Source organism: Nematolebias whitei, chromosome 17 (assembly GCF_014905685.2).
Source record: "Nematolebias whitei isolate Nwh7 chromosome 17, NemWhi1, whole genome shotgun sequence".
Lineage (NCBI taxonomy): Eukaryota > Metazoa > Chordata > Actinopteri > Cyprinodontiformes > Rivulidae > Nematolebias > Nematolebias whitei.
Window position 1 is genome coordinate 33,023,489 of NC_056514.1, and position 22,871 is coordinate 33,046,359.

The following is a 22,871-nucleotide window of genomic DNA, read 5'->3' on the forward strand; positions in this document are numbered from 1 at the left end:
CTGGTGTGTCCCATGAATCTTAAACTGTAAGGATTTTAACTAAATAGGGTTATATTTTTGAGAGACAGTCACACTTTTGTCTTAGTTGTTTTACAGCCGGCTCGATTTCAGATTCAGACTACCAAAAAAAGCATGTTAGTTCTTTATGTCACTGCAGGGACTCAATAGTCCAAACCTTTAAATACTGAAACCATTTCTGTCCCAGGTTAGCGGAGTTGTGTCCTTTAAGTGCGAGAGTGTAGCAACGCTGGACCCAGTGACCTTTGACACCCCAGAGTCATATGTAGCGCTAAGCAAGTGGACGGCAAAGAAGGCAGGATCCATCTCGTTTGACTTCAGGACCACAGAGCCAAACGGACTGATGCTCTTCAGCCACGGCAAACCCAGACAACTGCAACGCAAAGACCCACGCACGCCTCCCACTGTCAAGGTGAAAAATAAATTTTCATGAAAAAACCTCAAAAGAAAAAAAAAAAGATGAATGGATTCATTTTTTGTACTACTGTAAAGAGAGCCCAGAATCATCCAATACAAGTTTATTTGTAAAGCACGCTAGATACCACAGCAGACCAAAGTGCTGTACAGAATCAGCATTGAAACATGGCACATGCAATAAAACATACAATCAAACCACAAGTGAAATAAAATCAGGCAATAAAATGCGCAAGATCTGATCAAACAATAAAATCTACAAAAATTTAAATCTGATACAAATAAATAAATCAACCCTTTACAAAGTGTTAAAAACCAAAGATAACAAGTGGGTTTTATCAAAGACATGGATTATTGTCCCAAAGTGTCTTTTTGGAATGATGGGTTTTATTTTAGCTAGCTGTCTCAAATGATAAAAACTTCTTTTAACAACTGACCTGATCTGGTTGTCCAATTTAAGTTCAGGATCAAATTCAACTCCCAAATTCCTCACTGCCAATTTGCTGTACCAGGTGAAGAAACCTAGATCTAGAGGGGAGGGCCCAGTAGTACCCCCATAAACCAGCACCTTGGTCTTGGTTTTGTTAAAACTCATAAAGTTAATTGCCATTCAGGCCTTTATGTCCTCAACACACATAAGAAGCAGATTGATTGAATATGTGTTTAATTTTTTAAGAGGGACATAAATGTGACTGTCATCTGCATAACAATGGAATGAAATGTCATTCTCTCCGAGTATGCAACCAAGAGGGAGTAGATAGAGAGAAAACAAAAGTTGGCCTAAAACTGTGGCTTGAGGGACTCCACAAAAATAGAAGAGGAGGTTACTGACCCCTCAAGACCAACAGAGAACGTTCGGTTTGTCAAACAGGACCTGAAACATTTTAAGGAACACCCCTGATTAGGGATGCACGATACTGGATTTTTGGCCAATATGCCGATATGTTAAAACTTATTTGTCCGATAACCGATACCAATACCGATATATATATATATATATATATATATATATATATATACACAGATGCCAAAATGCGGGCTGAAAATGATTTAACACTTCAACTTGGATTATGTTTAATGTCAAATTTATTTATGACATTTACTGTCTCCAACACAATGACAACACTCGAACAGTGCAAATTTGTAAATTTTCACAAATCTAAACTCATCGGTGTGCGTGATGTCATAACATTGTGCTGGCGCTGCAGGCATCCTTGTCACTGGGTTGTCATACAAAAACAGCACCTTTTATATCGGTGAGTTATTTTGATGGAATGGCCGATGCCCGATATTTAACTTTATCGCTAATATTGGCCGATAGCTTGCTGATAATCTCGTACATCCCTACCACTGATAGATAGAATGTCATGGTTGACGATGTAAAAAGCAGCTGTTAGATCCAAAAGCACAAGGATGGCACATCACTGAAGTCAGTAGTTAAAAGGATGTCATTAAAAACTTTTAAAAGAGCTGAGTCAGTACTGTGGAGAGTTTTAAAACCGGACTTGAAAACCTCGAGGATGGTATGCTCGTCAGGAAAGACAATTAACTGACTGTGCACTATTTTCTCGAGCATTTTGGAGATTAAAAAAAGAAAAGAAAGATTATGAAGTATAATCTGCCCAAAATAATTTCTGGGGTTTCAATTAGAATTTTTTTTTTTAATCTAAAAGAGTTCTATCAGACACCTTTATTATGCTTCGTTTGGGTTAACTGGAACCCTTCCAGTTTATTTTAAACTAGCTGTCTTGCAGTGATGTTGCACATGTTGCAATGAATAATAATAATAATAAAAAATCCTTCCATACTTGATTGTGGTTTTGACAAATGTCCCAATGATTTTATTTGCAGTTCATTAATATCATCCTCCCATATTTAACGGTATAAGCTAACAATAAAAACAACTGCCAACATGATTATCAACAAACGAGATTTAAAAAAAAAAAATCAGATTATAAAAAATTTGTTGTCCTGAGTGAGACAGGTTCATCTGTAATCAAATAAGCAGCTGTCATGACGTTTTAATAATATAAAATTAAAAACTCAAATACTATTAGTATGATGGGACCTAAAGTGCAGGGAAAATATATCATCCACCTTAATGCTGAGAAAATTTACAATTATAAATAACTGAATGAAAATTTATGGCAACTTTTACTACTATTCCTTTTGCTGGTGAAGATTCTCAGTCATCCAGGACATGATAAATTCAAAAAACATTCAATACAAAAACAACTGGACTTCCAATCAAACCTTTGTGTTGTATGTTTTTTTTTTAATTATTATTTCTGTGCATTTAGAATTCACTACTTGTGCTAAAGAATTATGTCTTTGATCACCATTTTCTGTGAACAATCAAAATCTGATTGACAATTATTAATCCAGTCAAACTTGAAGCCTTATTTCCCATTCAACTCCAAATAGTGGCATCTTTATGGGATCAGAGGAATAACTTTTAAAAGTTAAACTAAACCAAAATAAGTCCTATTTCAGTAAATACACTAAGCCTTTTTTCTTATTTGCATGTCTCCCTGTATTGTTCAGAATACTGATGCCTTGTGTGTTAAACTTGCAGGTGGATTTTTTTGCCATTGAAATGTTGGATGGTCACCTGTACCTGCTGCTGGACATGGGCTCAGGAACCACTAAGACCAAGGCCATTGACAGAAAGGTCAATGACGGTGAATGGTACCATGTTGACTTCCAGAGAGACGGACGCTCAGGTGAAACCTCCCCCTCTGTGTGACCCTGATGAAAAAAATATGAGTGGAGTGTTTGAATGTTCCTGTTTTTATTTTTAACTAAGATAAAGGCGAAGTGATAATGTTTTCATCTGTGTGTGGGCGTGTATTTGTTTCTCTGAACCATCATCACACTGGAAGGATTTAAATTAAATTTCCAGAAAGTAATCAGTGGAGGTTTATCTACAACTCATTAATTGTGGGAGTCAACCTGATTCAAGATGGCTGCCACATCTTACTGATCTTAGAAAACAAAAATGGCTATAATTGAGTCATTTTACTGACACTGCTAAACTTCTGTGTGATTGTAAACGAGAGTCATCCACAACATATGCACATATGCATAAACATCCAATAATAATATTAGAGAAATTGCATTTCCTGCAAAAATGCAGTGTGAATGCTTATCGCTGAAGAACTTGCTGAAAAACAGCTGAAATTAGCTAAAAACATGCTGAAAAGTAGCTGAAATGTAAGAGCAAGCCTACGTTAGCAGAAGAAGCCAGAAAAAACAATTGCTGAATTAATATTAAATAAGCAGAAATGCGCACAAAAATTAGGAAATTAGCTTAAAAAAGCTGAAATTAGCACAAAAAAGTTTAAATGAGCAATAAAATGTGGAATTAACTGAAAAAGCTAAATTTAGCATAAAAACAGCTAAAATGTAGCTGAAATTGTAGAAAAAGCTAAAACTATCAGAAAAAAGCTGAAAGGAGCATAACAAGCTGAAATTAGCAGAACGAAGTTAATTACACTGAAAGTAGTAGAAATTACCACAAAAATCTTGGATTTATCGGAAAACAGCTGAAATTAGCTATAAAATGCTAAAAAATAAAAAAAGGCTAGCTGAAAATTTAGAACAAGCTTAAATTAGCATAAGAAAGCAGAAAGAACATATGCTGGCCCAAATAGTTCGAAAGAAGCTGAAATGTGAAAACAAGGTTTAAATTATCTGAAAAAAGTTGAAATCAGCAAAAAACAGCTGAAAAATAACTACAAAAGAAGAAAGTAGCTGAAATTACAAGAAGTGGAGAGCACATTGTTGCTGAATTAGGCTGAAAAAAGCTGAAAATAGTGCAAAAAATGTGGAATTACCTGAAAAAGCTAAAATTAGCATAAATAGCTAAAAGGTAGGCGCAATAGCAGAAAAAGCTGAGACTTGCAGAAATAAGCTGAAAGGAGCAAAAAGAAGTTAGAAGAAGCACAAAAATTTTGTAGTTAGCAGAAATAATCTGAAAGGAGCGAAAAACAACTGACCCCCCCCCCCCCACACACACACACACACACACAGCTGAATACAGTTTAAATTTACACAAGGAAGCTGAAAGAAGCTGAACTAGAACAAAATGTGAAAGGAGCAGTAAAAGGTTGTAAACAGATCTAAAGATATGAAGGATGTAAAATGAGCTCAATTTATTTCCTATGAGAAAAAAGCAGCAGAAAAGGCTGAATATTTCAAAAGGCTAAAGTTGCACCAATACCAAAAGTCATAGCAGGATTGTCCTAAAAGAGATGAATGTTTTGATTTATGATTTGTTTAAATAGCACAAAAACTGCAGGACGAGAATTGTGCCCAAAAAATACAAGGAAGAAAAATGGATCACAATAGTGTGGGTGCTTCATAAGCGTTCACACAATAAATGGAGGAGAACAGGAAGTAAACCAGACATGGCTTAAAGCTCATTAATGACAGACTGATAAGTGAAGTGAGCTGCGAGACTATAAGGACTGGGACCGATGAGACGATTGGCTGCAGCTGTGGCTGATGGAACAGAGAACAGGTGTAACTGGGTGTGGTTAGATGACTGAAGGAGCAGAAATTGATTGAGGAAGAAGTGGGTGATAACACGGGGGGACACGAGTATGGAAAGTAACAAACCAAACAAACAAATAGAATAAAATAAACTCACAATATTGCATGAGAGTGTGCACGCAATTTCAAGGTTTGAAGGTATTACTTTTAAACACAAGATGATCTGTGTCTAAAACTGGCATGCATGGTGGTGTGAGTGATGAGCATTATTTCAACGTATTCTTGGCCTTAGATTAGAAAATGTGTTCATTAAATCTGAATTTAGAAGTTTTTTAATGAACAATTCAAACACACAAAGCAGCACTGACAAATTTAGCTGCAGCCTTCTCTGAGAGTGAATCTACAGACACGTCTCCTAATTTTACTCAACATTATGACCACATTTTTCATACATAATGTTTTTTGAGAAAAGCACTGTTGGTAGATAAATGAAAAAAAAAAACCTTTTACTTTAATGTTTATGACCACTATTACATTCAAAGTAATGGCACGGTGCAGATTTATTTCTGTCCGCCTGCTCTTGAGTCGTGTTAAGCGTGCTGCTCATATAGTTATTGTTCCACCTCTGTGTTAATTATAGTCTAAAACCCCTCAGTAGAGGCTGCCAGTGTTCTCAATAGGGGTCTTGTTTGAAAGGTGTGACTGTAATAATGTTTAAAAATAAGCAATTTGATCATTTATTTGTGACAAAATGTTCCATGTAACAATTTTTAACCACCATCTAGAAATAAAACCAGTAACAAACTCCCTCTGTGTTGTACGTAGAGCCAACCCTCCATAAAGGGCCGTGTATGCACTAAAATATGGCATCAATGGCACGGCTCAAACCCTGAGGTTCCTCTGTTGAACCTATTCATTCTTTGTCCCGTTCTTTTATGACTCTTTTTACTGCTGTTTTATCTAATTTGGTTTAAAAATTACCCCTAACTGGACCAAGTCTCCCACTGTGAGTGGCGTTTTTCTAAAGCCGGAACACAGAAATGATGAGTTTATCTGCATCTCAGGCCCTTTTCATTTAGAATATCCTGAAAGGTTATTATTGAATTTTTCCTCTGAGCACCGAAAAATTACTGCCCTCCCCTGGCTTCAAAGATACGTGATGACTAAAGCCTGTGCAGTGTTGGGCTTCAATTGCGTCTGATTATAACAACGATGTGTGGGTGAGGACAAGGAGGAGGAAGGATGATGATGACGGCGGTTGTAATGCTGCTGGTGGTGGCATTGACTGTGTTGAGGATGTTTGAGCTGAAGGTCAGAGCGATTTCTAACGTTGTTTTGATGCGTTCAGGAACCATCTCGGTGAACAGTGTGAGGACAGCGTACACGGCCCCGGGAGACAGCGAGATCCTGGACCTGGATGACACCTTGTACCTTGGAGGACTTCCTGAGGACCGTGCAGGCCTCATCTTCCCTACGGAGGTTTGTGTTTCTGCAGTGTCTCATATTATGATTGTTTTAGAGCAGCAACGATTAGGTCATTAAAAAAAATGAATAATTTACGTCTTTTTACACATAAAACTGTGTTTGTGAATCGATCTGCTTTGTTCAGTTTGCTTTCTCTGCACATATAACATGAAGAATAGGTACAAAAATGACATTTTTTTTATTATCGCAGATCAATAAATATTTATCAAGATTTAATTTCTTTGGGTTTTGATTATCAGCTACCAACAAAGGCACAAAGGTGATTATGTTTTTGCCTGTCTGTGTGTGTTTATCTGTTGTGTTAGCAAATTATCTGATAAACCACTGAAGGGATTTAATCAAACCACTCAGAAATGAACGTTTTGCATAAACATCTACAACTGAATAACATTTTGAGTCCAATTCAAGATGGCCGCCACATGTAATTGATCTTAGCTAACGCGTAAATGGTTACAAATCTGTCAAACTGACAGATGTTGAGCTATAATTGGTGTTGTAGCAGAGAATGATCACCAACACACCTTCGAAATGCTACATATAGTGCAACGTTTTTGCCTAGAACTTTTGCATTTAATTTAGATGTCAGTCTTAGTTGTTAGCAAAATAGCTCATGAGATAGAGAAAATATTTTACTGAAACTGTTAGAAATCATTTGATGTACATCTACAACTGATTTACATGAATGCCTCTACCAGCTCCTTGCAGATGCTGGATGCCGACTACCATGGGTCACTAATGTTCTTAACTGGTTTTAACTACTTTACCCATCACTGCACTCTGTATTCACTGGTCAATTGGTCATCATTAACTTCACACAGATTCTCACTCTGGTTAATTTTTATCTATAAGTCACTCTTTGATCTGCTACCTTCTTATATCTCCTCCCACATGTCGTATCATCAGTGCAGTTACAGCGTGCGCCCTCAGGGATTCATTACCTGCAGTGTCCCCTCAGTGTGGACTGAACTCAGCAAAAAGGCCTTTTTCTTGTTTGTTTGTCATTTTTATTCATTTCATATTTAAAACACAAAAACAATTATAAACCAAATGAGAAAATCTGCTCCTGGAACCTGGAACACCTTACAAAAAGATCTTAAGCTGTCCACTTTAATTTATTTAAGGGATTTTAAACATTTGATAATGTCATTAGAAAAATCAAAGTAAATATCCAACAAAGTCAGGTCCTCTGGACGGTTTCTTTGTGTTGAAACGTTTTGTCTTTCATCCAAATGATTTCATCAGTCCGAGGAGCCACAACAAATTCAGTCCCATAACTAGCACATTCACATAGTGGGCCAACCAGTTTGATGATGATAAGATGGTTTCTGGTGTCCACCCTCTCCCCCATCAACTCCTCTGAGGCAGCCATAACCAAAGTGGTAGTCCAGAGGATCTGACTTAACTTTGTTGGATTTTTTTTTAACCTGGATTATTGAGCATGAACTTTGACAAAGCAAATATGTTCTTGTTTTTTAGTATTTTACCTTGTTTTATATGGCATCTTGATTTGACTGTGTTTATAACTTATTTGATTTTAATTGCTTTTTGTTCAATTATTTTTGTCTGTAAATCACATGTTATCTGTTTAAAGTAGGTTTCTGTTGAAAATGAGTCCTCATGACTCATTGAGACTAACCTGGATACCATAAAGGTTGAATGAATGATATACTTTTAGCTTTAACCCACTTCGACTATTGAACCCTCGCCAACAGAAAAATAGCTATATTTTGTCATATTTACAGATACAGAGCTAAAATTGGGTGTGGTAGTCACTGACAGTTATTCACAACACATATTCTATGCACTAAAAGATTGATGCTGTTTTCAAAGTTTGACCATTTGGTTTCAACTTTGTAATTTCTCTGAATTTATTGATCTTAGTGTAAAAGTTTCTTATAAAAAGCAGCAGGCATTTGCAATGCAAGGCCTTTAACTAGTGTAAAGATTGATTTTTTTATTTATTTGCAAAGAACATTATTAATTCTTATCATACTTTCTGCAAAATATTGCTCAAACCTATTACCGCTGCACTGAGTTCAGTGTGTGGAGCGTTTAAACATGTAATACATGCACTAAATGCTCTGCTCAGACCTTGCAGCTAAAGCGGCGTACTCTATATCGTGCAGTCGATAAAAGCAACATGGTTGTGTTGATACCAAGAAACAAGGTTGTCTAAAATGGATCTTAAAAGCAACAAAATCTGCTGAATGTATTGTTTTCTAAGCTGTGCATTAACCAGCAGCTGATTGATGGTACATATTTTTCTTTGTGGCACGTTTCCCGCACATGATTAATGGCGGAATTAACCATGAGAGTTCTGACTGAGCCACATTGTTTTAAAGCGGCGCCCACTCTCACCTGCAAACATTTTACTCTTTACAGAAAGCACTCACTCCTCACCAGCATCGCCTTCAGCTGGTTTATGCACAGACAATAAGAAAAGGAAGTGGACCCACTCTTCCTAATTAGCTCATCTGCCTCCACTCCTCTCATCACCTCTTGGAGGTTTATAACCTCGATTTTCACTTTTTTAAATCCGATCTCCTGTTCAGCTACCATTTTTCATTTCCAGTATGTATAATATTGGTACATGCAGTTAAAAGTTAGTGCTAAATCCAGCAACTCAATATTAAAATAACATATTTTTTTTCTTTAAAGTCCAACTCCAAAGCACCAGGCTAAATCGAGCAATGTAAAGTACAATATTAGTTATCCATTGATGTGAAGGAATGGAAACTGTTATTTTAGTGTTTACTTTTATTTTTTCCACATTCAGGCTGTGCAAATTGAACAAAGCTCTACAAAGTGTTACAAAAATCATACAATTATTGACTCTCTTCGAGTTTGTTACAGAGCCGTAGCATAATGCAGTCTTCAGTATCGCAGCTACAAAGCACCTCTGACACGTCAATTGAGTTTATTCTTCTTGTCACGCCGATTTAGTTTTATAAAACATGATTATGAACATCTTTTACAAAAAATTATCCAACACAAAAGAAGTGAACACAAACCACGAAATGCCAAAAAAAGGGATCCTGAAAGAAACAATCCAGTTTTGGTTTAAAATAAAATAAGTATATATATTTTTTTCATCAGCTGATTTGTGCTACCAAACAAAACAATGAGAACATTAACAAACTAGCATTCCTTGAAGGAATGTCGTCCACTGCCTTTCATGCATGAGTTTTAAACTAAGATGACTCTCAGCTACTACCACATCAAATCTCAGTTCGACATCTGTGAAACTGACTGAGTTATAACGTTTGTGTTTGCTTGCATGTGTGGCTGTGGTTGACTCCAAAAGTTAACTAGAGAAATTGCATGTCCTGCGAAAATGTAGTGTGAATGCTTATTGCTGAAGTACTTGCTGAAAAACAGCTGAAATTAGCTAAAAAACATCCTGACATGTAGCTGAAATGAAAAAACAAGCCTACATTAGCAGAAGAAAGAAGAAATGATGGCTGAATTAGGTTTATATGAGCAGAAATGAGCACAAAAATTAGCTAAAAAAGTTGAAATAAGCCTAAAAACTGAAAAGTAGCTAAAAATGCAGAAATAAGCTTAAATTACCAGAGGGAAGTGGAGAGAGCCCATTTTTGCTGAATTACGCTGAAAAAAGTTGAAATGCGTGCAAAAAATGTACAGTTAGTTGAAAAAGTTAAATTAGCATACAAACAGCTAAACAGTAGCTGAAATAATTGAAACTAGCAAGAATAAGCTGAAAGGAGCATAATGAGCTGAAATTAGCAGAACGAAGTTAATTAGACTGAAAGTAGCAGAGATTATCATGAAAAACTTGGATTTATCTGAAAACAGCTAAAATGAGCTATAAAGGTAGCTGAAAATGTAGAACAAGCTTAAATTAGCATAAGAAAGCAGAAAGAACACATTTGTCCAATTAGGCTGAAAGAAGCAAAAATTAGCGCAAAAAGTGGAAATTATTGAAAAAAAAGCTGAAATTAGCAACAACAACAAAAAACTGAAAAGTAGCTAAAAAGGCAGAAAGAAACTGAAATTATAAGTGGAGAGAACACATTTTAGCTGAATTAGGCAGAAAAAAGTTGAAATAAGTGCAAAAAATGTTGAATAGCTGAAAAAGCTTAAATTAGCATAAAAGCAGCTATATAGTAGCTGAAATAGTAGAAAAAGCTGAAACTTGCAGAAGCTAAAAGAGAATTTCAAGCTAAAACTCAAAGAAAGAAGTTAGAAGAAGAACAAAAATGTTGTATCTAGCAGAAAGAATCTGAAAAGATCACAAAACAGCTGGGATAAAAGCTGAAAATAACTGATTTTTAAAAAATTATTATTATTAGCACAAGGAAGCTGAAAGAAGCCGAACCAGAACAAAATGTGAAAGGAGCAGTAAAAGGTTGTAAACACATGTAAAGATTTGAAGGATGGAAAATGATCTCAATTCATTTTCTATGAGAAAAAAAGAAGAACAGAAAAGGCTAAATATTTCAAAAAGCTAAAGTTGCACTAGTACCAAAAGTCATAGCACCTTTCTCCTGAACAAGTTGAACGTTTTGATTTATGATTTGTTGAAATAACTTGAAAACTGCGGGACACAAATCGTGCTGAAAAATATACAGAAGAAAAATGGATCACAGTGTGAATGCTTCATAAACATTCACACTATTAGTTGTAGATGCACATCAATTGATTACTTTCTGAGAGTTTCATTAAAATCTTTCCAGTGGTTTAATCAATATTTTGCTAACTCACAGACAAACATGCACAATTCTGCCTTTGGTGGCGAATGATAATGAAACCATTGAGATGAACTTCTCTGCTGTTGACTTGTTTTCCAGGTATGGACGGCTCTGTTGAACTACGGCTACGTCGGCTGTATCAGAGACCTTTTTGTGGACGGCCAGAGCAAAGACATCCGGCGGTTAGCTGAGGCCCAGAGGGCGGTCGGGGTAAAGCCCTCGTGCTCCAGAGAGCCGCCCAAACAGTGCCTGTCCAACCCCTGCCAGCACAACGGCGTCTGCAGGGAGGGCTGGAATCGTTACGTCTGTGACTGCTCCGGGACCGGCTACCTGGGGCGCTCCTGTGAGAGAGGTGAGGACACAGCCGGAGACTGGAGAGGGCCTTCACGCAGAATGGGAATTTTTAGGCATCTAATGATGATTATGATTCATAAAGCTGAGATGGGATTATAAAACAATTGTTTATGAAGCTTGATGCATTCAGAATCGCACTCTAAACAAAATCCTGAGCAAAGAAGATAAATATTTTTCTCTACAGCATATAACAGCTTTCATTCAAACAAGATTTGGGGCTCAGAATGAACAAAAGAAGTTCAAATGTTACGTTTAAAATATAAATAAGATGGTGTGGCAGTGGATGTCCATAGCCCATCAGATTTTAGTGGCACCAACATTAAACTATAATCAAATTTGGACATTTTTTATTCCATTCAGAAATGTCCAAATTGTGATGAATCAAAAATGGACTAGAGAGACTGCATTTGCTGTGAAAATATGATGTGAATGCTGAATGACTGCTAAAATTTGTTAAAGAAGCTAAAACTACAGCGTTCAAGTCAAAATGCTCAGTACAAAAGCTAAAATTAGCAAAACAACAGTTAAAAGATACAATTTACTAAACAGCAGCTAAAAGATAAAGTTTGCTAAACACCTGCTAAAAGATAAAATGAACAAAACAGTAGCTAAAAGCTAAAATGACCGAAACAGTAGCTAAAAGCTAAAATGAACAAAACGGTAGCTAAAAGCTAAAATTAACAAAACAGTAGCTAAAAGCTAAAATGAACAAAGAAGTAGCTAAAATCTCAAATGAACAAAACAGTAGCTAAAATCTAAAATTGACTAAGCAGTAGATAAAACAAAATGTGAAGTGTGATTAAGTAGATGATAGCCAGACAGACAGACAGACAGACAGACAGACAGACAGACGAAACAATCAAAAAATAATCAAAATACACAAGTTTGGAAAAAGACAATACTGTACGCACATGCACAAGGTGGAAGGGAGTACTACATTCAGGATTAACCTATATACATATAGTATATATATAGTATATATATATATATATATATATATATACACATACAGTACATTCACATCTAAGCAAACATACACTTATCTATATGTACATGTATCAGTCAATCAGAGAGATTTATTTGTCATGCACACCACATGTGGTACATGTGGTGGACCGAGATTATGTACGCAGGGTCCTAGTTACTCTATCTTTACTGTACGGGGAGGAGTTGAACAGTCTGATGGCCTGATGGATAAAATATTTCAAAGAGCACAACATTTTTCAAGAACTTGAAAAGTTCATTCATTTCAAGAGGGAAAATGTAAATAAAGTTAATGATTTCTAAACGCATTAGAGGTACAAACCCTAAATGTCATAGTTGTAACATCCTGAATAAGCTGAACATTATGAATGGTTAAAATAACTGAAAGTCGTTACAATCCAATAAATGCACAAAAGACACTATAAACTGGCTTTTTGGATAAAAATAACTGAACTTTTGGCTGATCGTTGTCATACTCAGATAATTAAAACTCATTCTTACAGTAAAGATGTGTAAGTTGACTCAGCGTCGTCTTTAAACAGCAACTTTTTCTGGAAAACTTTCTAAAACGTGGAGATTTAAAACACAGTCATGGCGACAGCGCTGTCAGTCATCCTGTGAACACAGAGTAATGCCAAAATAACGAGCGAAGACAGATGAAGTCAGGTCAGAAATAACCCCGTCCACTGCTGAATTTACATTACGATACTGGGTCCATAAAGTTTTTATTCGTTTTACCTTTGATTTATGCTTTTCTTCCTTTAAAAGCTCCATCCTAACAGATCACATCAGCATGACAGAACTCGTCCTGTTGTGCTGAAAAGGGTCCCCCATAAAATTTTATGGTAGATAAAACTGTGACTAAAAATCTTTTTTGAATAAAATTGCTCACATGGAGTTTAGCTACGTGAAGAAGTGGAGAACAGTAGGATTGGATATGTGGAGATAGGAAATAAGGGCATGTGAGGGAAAATGCTCGGCAACCCAAAATATTAATAGTGCTGGTTTTCTATCTTCGGCTGCTTCCTGTTTTATTTCAAAATTACACATTTTTCTGTGTCAGAGGCAGAGTAGTAAAATGTGGGCAGTGAAGAAGAGCAGCAAAGGTGAAAGAAAAGTGGTGGGAGGATGCAGAGCTGCAGACAGGACTATCGAACCGCTATAGACGTAGTGACTGGGAATCGATGAGAGAGGAAATGTGCAGCAAGCAGCGAGCTGGAGCCGTGACAGAGAAGGGTGGATTCACCGAGCTGGAACCGCCATATGACAGCATGCAAGGAGGAGGAGAAGAAGAAATCTGTGTGTGTGTGTGTGTGAGAGAGAGTTATAAGAAAAGGTACGGATTCAGATAGAAAGAGAAATGACAAGTCGCAGAGATTGGCGGAGGGGATTGATAGGAGCCTGTTGGAAGAAGAAGCAAGATGGAGTCAGACAAGGGAAAAAATATGAAATGTTGTTTGTGTCACAACCGCTGATGCGCCTCAAGTGATGATTGTACTATCATCGAACAGCAGATATACGCCACACACACGAACGCAGGCGCACTTTCCGAGAGGTTGATAAGAAAACGTTTTATTTCCGAGGACAAAAATCTGCAGCGCGCCCTCTTTTTTTCGTCCTATCTGTGTCTTTCTTCATCCCTCTCCGTGTGCACTGAGGGGTCACTAACTGGTGGTTCAGTGGATTGAGGAAGCACAGATGGAGAAGCAGATGGAGAGAGTGATTGGCCGTGTTTATGCCTTCTACCTGCGGTTTTCTCCATCCTTTTTTTCCCTCTCGTTCCCCCCCGCTCTCCCTCTCTTTTATTAAACAAACATGGTCGTCACGCTTTGGCTCTGAGATTAATTTTTATTTTACATCACATTTTCAGCCTCATCTTGCTTTTTTATTTTGATGTAATGAGTTGAAATTACTCTATAGATTTTTTTTAGAAGAAACTCAGTACACAATTCTAGTGCTGACGTGCCAGATCAGATCTTTATATATTAAGTTTTTACTTTTAAACTCTTCATCCTTACCAGTACATTTATATCCAGCTGTCTTACAGCCACAGCTGCCTTTGTACCAAACATAGACCATTATTGTGAGAATGTTTATGAAGCATTCACTCTATTGTGATCCATTTTTCTTCCGTATGTTTTTCAGCTTCTTTCTTGTTCCACAATTTTAGTGCTATCTCAACAAATCATATATCAAAGCGTTCAGCTCGTTCAGGAGAAGGGTGCTACGACTTTTGGTATTGGTGCAACTTTAGCTTTTTGAAATATTTAGCCTTTACTGCCATTTTTTCCCCTCATAGAAAATGAATTGATCTAATTTTACATCCTTCAAATCTTTAGATCTGTTTACAAACTTTTACTGCTCCTTTCACATTTTGTTCTGGTTCAGCTTCTTTCAGCTTCCTTGTGCAAATTTAAACCTTTTTTTCAGCTACTTTCAGCTAATTTTAGCTGTTTCTTGATCCTTTCAGATTCTTTCTGCTAACTACATTTTTGTACTTCTTCTAACTTCTTTCTGCTAATTTCAGCTTGTTATGCTCCTTTCAGCTTATTTCTGCAAGTTTCAGCATTTTCTGCTATTTCAGCTGATGGGGATGTAAAGGTCATGGATGTTTTTCACCTAATTCAATTCGGTTTATTTATATAGCGCCAAATCACAACAAAGATGTCTCAGGGCACTTTACAGGAACATTCACATACATAAAAGACAATTAGTAAAGTTCTCTATCTAAGGACTTACTAATGTCAAATTTATATTGAGCCATGCATGTGGCCTGGATTGAAAATATCTTCTTCTTGTCCTCTTTGTGGCTATTTATTTAATGAGTTGATGATAGGATAATTAAATTATCCAACAGCAGCTACTGTTTAGCTGTTTTTATGCTAATTTTAGCTTTTTCATCTAATTCCACATTTTTTTGCAATAATTTCAACTTTTTTCTGCCTAATTGAGTAAAAAAGTGCTATCTCCACTTCCTCTGGTAATGTAAGCTTCTTTCTGCCTTTTTAGTACTTTCCAGCTGTTTTTTTTTTTTTTGATAATTTCTACTTTTTTCACACTATGTCCCTTTTTTTGTGCTCATTTCTGCTTCTTTCAGTCCAACTGGGCAAACATGTTATTTTTGTTTTCTTCTGTTAATTTAAGCTTGTTCTACCTTTTCTGCTACCTTTTTAGTATTTTAAGCTAATTTCATCTGTTTTCAGATAAGTTCGTTTTTTGTGGTAATTCCCGCTACTTTCAGCCTAATTCAATTATTTTTTGCTAATTTCAGCTTGTTATGCTCCTTTCAGTTAATTTCAGATAGTTTCAGCTTGTTCTTCTATTACAGCTACTTGTTAGGTTTTTTTGTGCTAAATTTAGCTTTTTCAGCTAATCCCACATTTTTGGAGCTCTTTTCAGCTCTGTCCACTTCCTTATAGTAGTTTAAGCTTCTTTCTGCGTTTTCAGCTACTTTTCAACTATTTTTTGCTAATTAGATAATTTCTTTAAAAACTTTTTTTTTGCTTATTTCTACTTATTTAAACCTATTTCAGCAAATATGTGTTCTTTCTGCTTTCTTATGCTAATTTAGGCTTGTTCTTCCATTTCAGCTACATTTCAGCATGTTGTTTGCTCATTTCAGCTTTTGTTTAGAAAGTTCTTCAGCAATAAGCATTCACACTGCATTTTCGCAGGAAATGCAATTTCTGTAGTTAGATGTACAAGAGGTGGATGCAGTTACTGTAAAGGCTTTTAAAGATTAAAATAAAAACTGAATTTTAGACTGAGCTCACCTGATGTGGAAAAATGACAAAGTTATAGCCACTTTGATCCAACCTGATACAGCCAATAATTACTTTCTGAGCACTTCATCGAAATCTGTCCAGTGGTTATGAGATATTTTGTTAACAGACAAACTGACCTATCAAAAGTAAATGTCAAAGTTTTAAGAAAAAATGCATTGCAATGTAATGTGCTTTGAGTAACTGTTGGGGACCTTGCTCAACTACCACAGCACCAAATTGTAGCTCAATATCTGTAAAATTATCCGAGTGATAGACATTTTTGTGTTCTCCAAGTCAGTTAGCTGTGACAGCCATCTTAAATAGGGTTTGCTCCAAAAGTTAATCAGTTGTAGAAGTAGATGCATTAATTATTTTTTAGAAGTTTCAATAAAATCTGTCAAGTAGTTTTTGAGATATTTTGCAAACAGACACATGAACACACTTAGACAAAAAAAAAACATTTTTAGCCTATAAATGTATTTTCTCAATTGTGGAAAAAAATTAAGACTACCACCATCACACTGATCAGAAAGAGTGAATGTAGCCCGTAACAGCACTGTGACTTTTGCACAAAACTCATCAAATTGAGTCAGACGTTGACATATTTTAATTGGACATCAGACGATGTCATCATTTCTTAATAGTTTTACTCTTTCAAGCAGAAACAGTTACCTCTCCGTAGCATTCTTGGATGGTTACTACACACAAAACCTTTTTATATGTTTGTGTTTGACTTGTTGGAAGTAGAGTTTATAAATAATATGCAAGTAGAAATAATTTCCATATTTGTTTCTATGGTTGTAAAAACAATTGCAAGTTTTTTTGACCCTGCAGCCATAAGCCAGCTAAACACAGATTATGTTCATCTCATTTAGGGTTTGATCAAAATGGCTTCAACTCAACTTTTTACTTTAAAACGCTGGCGGTGGTGAGCGATATGCATTTCTTCAAGGAATGCTAACCCTTTGTTCTAAATATGAGTTTTAGAGACATTTAAGACATTGTCCAATGGGACTAATGAAGTGTTCTGTGTTACGTCCTTTTTAAAAGTTAACATTATGTTGTGTGTTAGTTTTTTTCTCCCCCAAACTGTTGTTTGTGCCGCTCCATTTGCACGTTTGAAGAGTGCACTTGCATTTCAGTCCATTACTGAACACTCTTGAATCTTTTTGTGCTTCTGAGTCACCTGCTCAGAAGTGCGAGTAAAGAAAAACTCTTAATATAAAATTTCAGGAATTACATTCATCCTCAAATGGAAAGAAAGCTGAATTTATTTTCTAAAAATGATTGTGAAGCACTTAACTTTTTCAGGAAATGTACAGCTGGCAACTCGTCGTCATAGCAAATCTTGATTTTATTCATTTTTTTTGTTAGCCATCCTTTCTATTCTGTGTATTTAAAAATTAAGTAGAGACACTGCATTTCCTGCAAAAATGCAGTGTGAATGCTTATTGCAGAAGAACTTGCTGAAAAACAGCTGAAATTAGCTTAAAAAAACGTGCTGAAATGTAGCTGAATATGTAGAACAAGCATAAATCAGCAGGAGAAAGCAGAAAGAACACAAACATTAAAATTAATGCAAAAATGTGGAATTAGCTGAAAAAACTAATATTAGCATAAAACAGCTAAATAGTAGCTAAAATAACTGAAACTAGCAGAAATAAGCTGAAAAGAGCACAACAAGTTGAAATTATCAGAAATAAGTTAATTAGGCTGAAAGTAGCTGAAATTATCACACAAAAAAAATTGTTTTTTTCTGAAAACAGATTAAATTAGCTAGAATGTGCTAAAAAAAAGGTAGCTGAAAAGGTAGCACAAGCTTAAATTAGCAGAAGAAAGCAGAAAGAACAGGTTTGTCCAATTAGGCTGAAAGAAGCAGAAATCAGCGTAAATTTGTGGAAATTACCTGAAAAAAACTGAAATTAGCAACAACAACAAAAAAAAAACTGAAAATGCAGAAAGAAGCTTAAATTACCAGAAGGAAGTGGAGAGAGCTCATTTTTGCTGAATTAGGCTGAAAAAAAGTTTAAATTAGTGCAACAAAAGTGGAATGTGCATAAAAAACAGTTAAATAGTAGTTGAAATAGCAGAAAAAGCTGAAAGGAGCAGAACAAAGTTAGAAGCACAAACATGTTGTAGTTAGCATAAAGATCCTAAAAGGAGCACAAACCAGCTGAAAAACAGCTGAAAAGAGCTTATAAAACAGTTTAAATTAGCTGAAAAAATTAATTTGCACAAGGAAGCTGAAAGAAGCTGAAGCAGAACAAAATGTGAAGAGAGCAGTAAAATGTTTTAAACAGATCTAAAGATCTGAAGGATGTAAAATGAGCTCAATTCATTTTCTATAAGGAAAAAGTGGCAGAAAAGGCTAAATATTTCAAAAAGCTAAAGTTGCACCAAAACCACAAGTCATAGCAACCTTCTCCTGAACGAGCTGAACGCTTTGGTAAATGATTTGTTGAAATAGCTTGAAAACTGTGGGACGAGAATGATGCCAAAAAATGTACGTAAGTAAAATGGATCACAATAGCGTGAATGCTTCATAAACATTCACACAATTAAAAAAAAACGCATATCTTTTTCAAAGGACCTCTTCTTGCTTGAAACTCTTGTTAGCTGCTGTGGAACCAGCTCTAAGATCTGGTTATAAGGAATAAAACAAACATTTAGACATTTGATTGGGTTAAATTTTTACAAGTCATTGACGTCATCTTTCACTTTAGCTGTTATCCATCCAGTCCACGCTGCACAGACGGTGTGCGTTCCACTGTTCTCCTTTTCATTTCCTGGCATAAATAGACCCGCACTCTTCCCTCCTGAAGACATTCCATCCTCTGTTTGGCTGGTTGTGAGTCAGGTGCCGCGGCGAGGAAAATTTAGTCAGCTGTCTCTCTTATCAAAAATGCATGCACGCGTGCACCCTGGTGGGTGTATGTGTGGCTCCTGGTTATGTTATCTGTGATATAACAGGCCAACCACCTTCTTTTTTCCTCAAGTTAATGAGGGTTCATTTGCATTTTAGCCAAGAGCTTCGCTGCCTCTGCCTCTCTATTTCACGTCCTGTCCTTATTTTCTCCCCCCTCCTGCTCTCACTTTACTAAACCGTTCTCTGTTCACACTTAAATTCACTCACTTATTCTGACATGCACACACACAAACACACTATCTCTCTCTTTCTCTACTTCTCAGCTCATCAGTATTCATGACGCCTTCCTCCCTTCCTGTTCTCTTGTGTTTTTTTGGTCTTTTTCCTTTCTTGCCTTGGCTTTAACCGTCTCCCACAGAAACATGGTGCGCGAAACTAAAGGGTGGAAGGAAATGCATGGAGAGATATAGGAAGAATGGAAAGAGGAACGATAAGAATGCATATGCATGGAGTGTTTGGTTATGCATTTAATTGGCCAATAAAAGCAGGGTTCTCTGAGGTAAACAGTTTAGCTGGCCCCAGCATGTAATGGGGAGACAAGATTATGAATATGTAAATGAGTATGCAAAAGACATTAAAGTGGGATCACCTGAGCTTGTTACGTTTTGACTCCGGGGTCTGGGATGTCAGCGACGGTGGCTAACACACTCAACATCGTGCATTCTGATTTAACCAGATAATAGGACCAGCCAACCAGCTGCAGCTATTTTTGCACCCTCTCCTCTAAGGCGAGGGAGGGATGATGAATCAGGGCTGGAGTGACGGGATAATTTTGTTGGAAGCAGGTTTTGAGTCTCAACATGTCGCGGCTGGGGAACAAGGGAGCGTAGCAGCACTGAAACATACTTTGTCATGTTTTAATCTGATTGTCAGAATGCTTTTGTGCTTTTGTCTTCCCCTACTTCATGTTTTTTTCCCCTGTCAATCATTTTTCTCTTCCCCTTCATCCCCTTTGTCACTCCCTTCTTATCCGGCTCCCTCTCCACTTCCTGCACAGATGCAACCATCCTCTCTTATGATGGGAGTAAGTTTATGAAGGTGCAGTTGCCTGTGGCGATGCACACCGAGGCGGAGGACGTCTCGCTACGCTTTCGCTCCCAGCGGGCCTACGGCGTTCTCATGGCAACCACTTCCCGTAACTCCGCAGACACCCTTCGTCTGGAGCTGGATGGGGGCCGCGTCCGACTCACTGTAAACCTAGGTACACCCATGCACACAAACATGTAGTCTACTTGTCAGGGGAATGCAGCTAATATTAGCCTCTTAGCTGTTTCCTGCATTCATATGTTAAAGGCATGGGCCAATATTAATTTTCAAAGTGTTGAAAGTCAAAACGGTTAAATGTTTTTTATCATATTCATGTTTAGATGCCTAAAAATGAGACAACAAAGATGGGGTGTGACTGGACCGAGGGTGGAGATCCCCTAAAAGTTTATGCTTGTTAATAAAAGAACAGCCTCAGTTGGTTATACATTTAATATTTAGTCTATAACAATGGTGGCACAGATGTTAGAGAAGGTGCGCCTGTAATCGGAAGATCGCTGGTTCAACTCCCGGTACCGACAACATCAAAATGTGGGTGGGATAGGTGATGCACCCACATCTGCCTCCACCCTCATTTGTCCCACTCTGGGCTCCTGAGCAAGGCCCTTAACGCCCACCTTCTGCTCCTCCGAGCGTCCTAGATATCAGCTCTCTGCTCCACACATAATTGCCAAGTCTTTGTGCGACTTAGTTCGCTGTGGCAAACCCTGAAGAAGGGAACAGCTGAAAGAAGAAGAAAAAAAAAAGAAGAAGAAGAAAAAGGCTCCCAACCCATTTCCTTGAGGAACACCATCCTGCATGTTTTAGTTGTTTCCCTCCTTTGACACACCTGATTTGAATGAATGAATGCTCAACAGGCTTTGGTAGAACTTGAAGTAATAAAATCACTGAATCAGGTGTGTTGGAGCAGGGAAACAACTAAAACATACAGGATGGCGTTCCTCAAGGACCATGGTTTGGAACCACAGATCTATAACACAGTCACTCATGGCTTCCAGAGGAGCGACACTTGTTTTGAAACGAATGTTTGTAACAAGCAACAAGAGTTAGCATGTTAGCAGCTGAAATATAAACTGCAGGCTTGCTGCAGAAGCTAATACCCAGCTAACTAATTAACTAAACTCAGCTCGTTAGGCTGTCAACGTTACTTTGCAAAGAGCAGAACATCAGAGAGGAAGTCCTAAACTGTGCTGCAAGTACATTATTCCTCAGAATTATAATTATATTGATTTGTAGTTTACTTTGTGTGTATTTTGTGTTGATGGTAAGAAAGGAAAATGATAGTTTTCCCTTATTATTTCTCAAATTGGCCAAAAATAGTCTTAAAGGTGAAACGTCAGCGCCCTAGAGTGTCATTGAATTATCAAAAAATTAATTAAATTTTCATTGAATTATGTCATTGAATTATGCACAAATTGTCTTCTAAAGACCTGTTGATACTCTGGTGTTCAGTTTCTAAATTAATCTAAATAAATGTTATTAAATTAAAATTTTTGCCTTTCCATGTGTTATTGTAAATGAAATTTTTTAGAAATTGTAATCTGATCACAAATTAGTTTAAAATCTTTCCTGAGAGCGAGAAAAAGGTAATGCAGATTTTAAACAGACTGTCAACATGTTCCCTTTTGTTCTTTCAGTCTCCGGATTAATATTATATCTGTGCATTAAAGCTAAAACAACTGTATTAAGAATTATATTATTACGCTATAATACAATCAATACAAAGCAATATTTGATATGATTTAGACTTGGTCTTTGCATATACAGTACTTTTTTAAATAAAAGCAAACAAATTGTGTTTTAAATGTTTGTTTAATTCTGCAATGACGTGAAACTGATATTTTTTTCTTAAAAGTCATCTCTATGCCGGCCCATGCCCAGATTAGCTTCCTGTTTCTTCTTGATAAAATGAACGTACTCTTTTCGGTGTAGCTCTTACCTTTCAGGAGGTTTATTACCTTTAAAGTCATTTTTTTCAGTGTTTAAGTTAAAAATATTTCAGTTTTGTATGTATTGTGTATACAGTTGAACAGAGGGTCGAGCCTCGAGCTGCAGTCTCTGCTCACTCCCAGCAGACCTGTGCATCCCCAACATTTCCAACATTCAACCCAAACGCTCACAATCTGCACTAAAACATACAACTTTACACCATTAGCGCTCTTGTTTTATCTTATTTCTGCACCCGTTTTACACTCAGACACAGTTAACACACAGATCCTTACAGAGGGGTGCATGTGTTGGTCTCTGGTTGTCTGCAGCCACGTTTTTTTCTGTGGTTGACGCCACAAGGCACACCAAGGCATCATGGTAAAGAATTAAACAGAGGGCTGAATTTTCCAACCATTTGGAAAGATCCGTCCTCTACATGGGTGACAACGATTGGGATGTGTTTGGTGTCGTTAGACCAGCTGACACTTATCACCCATCTCAGTCTCCTGCTGCTTTTGGGCTGCTGACTAAAAGGTGTCATTCAGGCCAGAGCAGCCAAAAGGCATGCTGCTCTATGCAAATTAAAAATGCAGATTCTTCTCCCCAAAAAAATGTAATCTGAGAAAATTAATGTGCTGCACGCTGCTGCAAGAAAACACAAAGGAATGCAATAATTGCTCAGCAGATGCCCAGAATTTTCAAGAGGACTGCTGAACTTAACCAGCCTTCATTTTTTTGTATTTTAAG

At 36.9% G+C, this 22,871-nt stretch overlaps 1 protein-coding gene across 1 annotated transcript in view; it reads left to right on the forward strand.

Moving 5' to 3' along the window:
- The window catches only part of nrxn1a (neurexin 1a), a gene marked incomplete in the record, with an annotated part of 91,833 nt that overhangs the window by 36,590 nt on the left and 32,372 nt on the right, over positions 1–22,871 (forward strand). Inside the window, 5 exon segments of the mRNA XM_037691501.1 lie at positions 206–430; positions 3,008–3,155; positions 6,275–6,405; positions 11,223–11,475; positions 20,149–20,352. Of these exon segments, the coding sequence (XP_037547429.1) occupies positions 206–430; positions 3,008–3,155; positions 6,275–6,405; positions 11,223–11,475; positions 20,149–20,352 (961 nt within the window).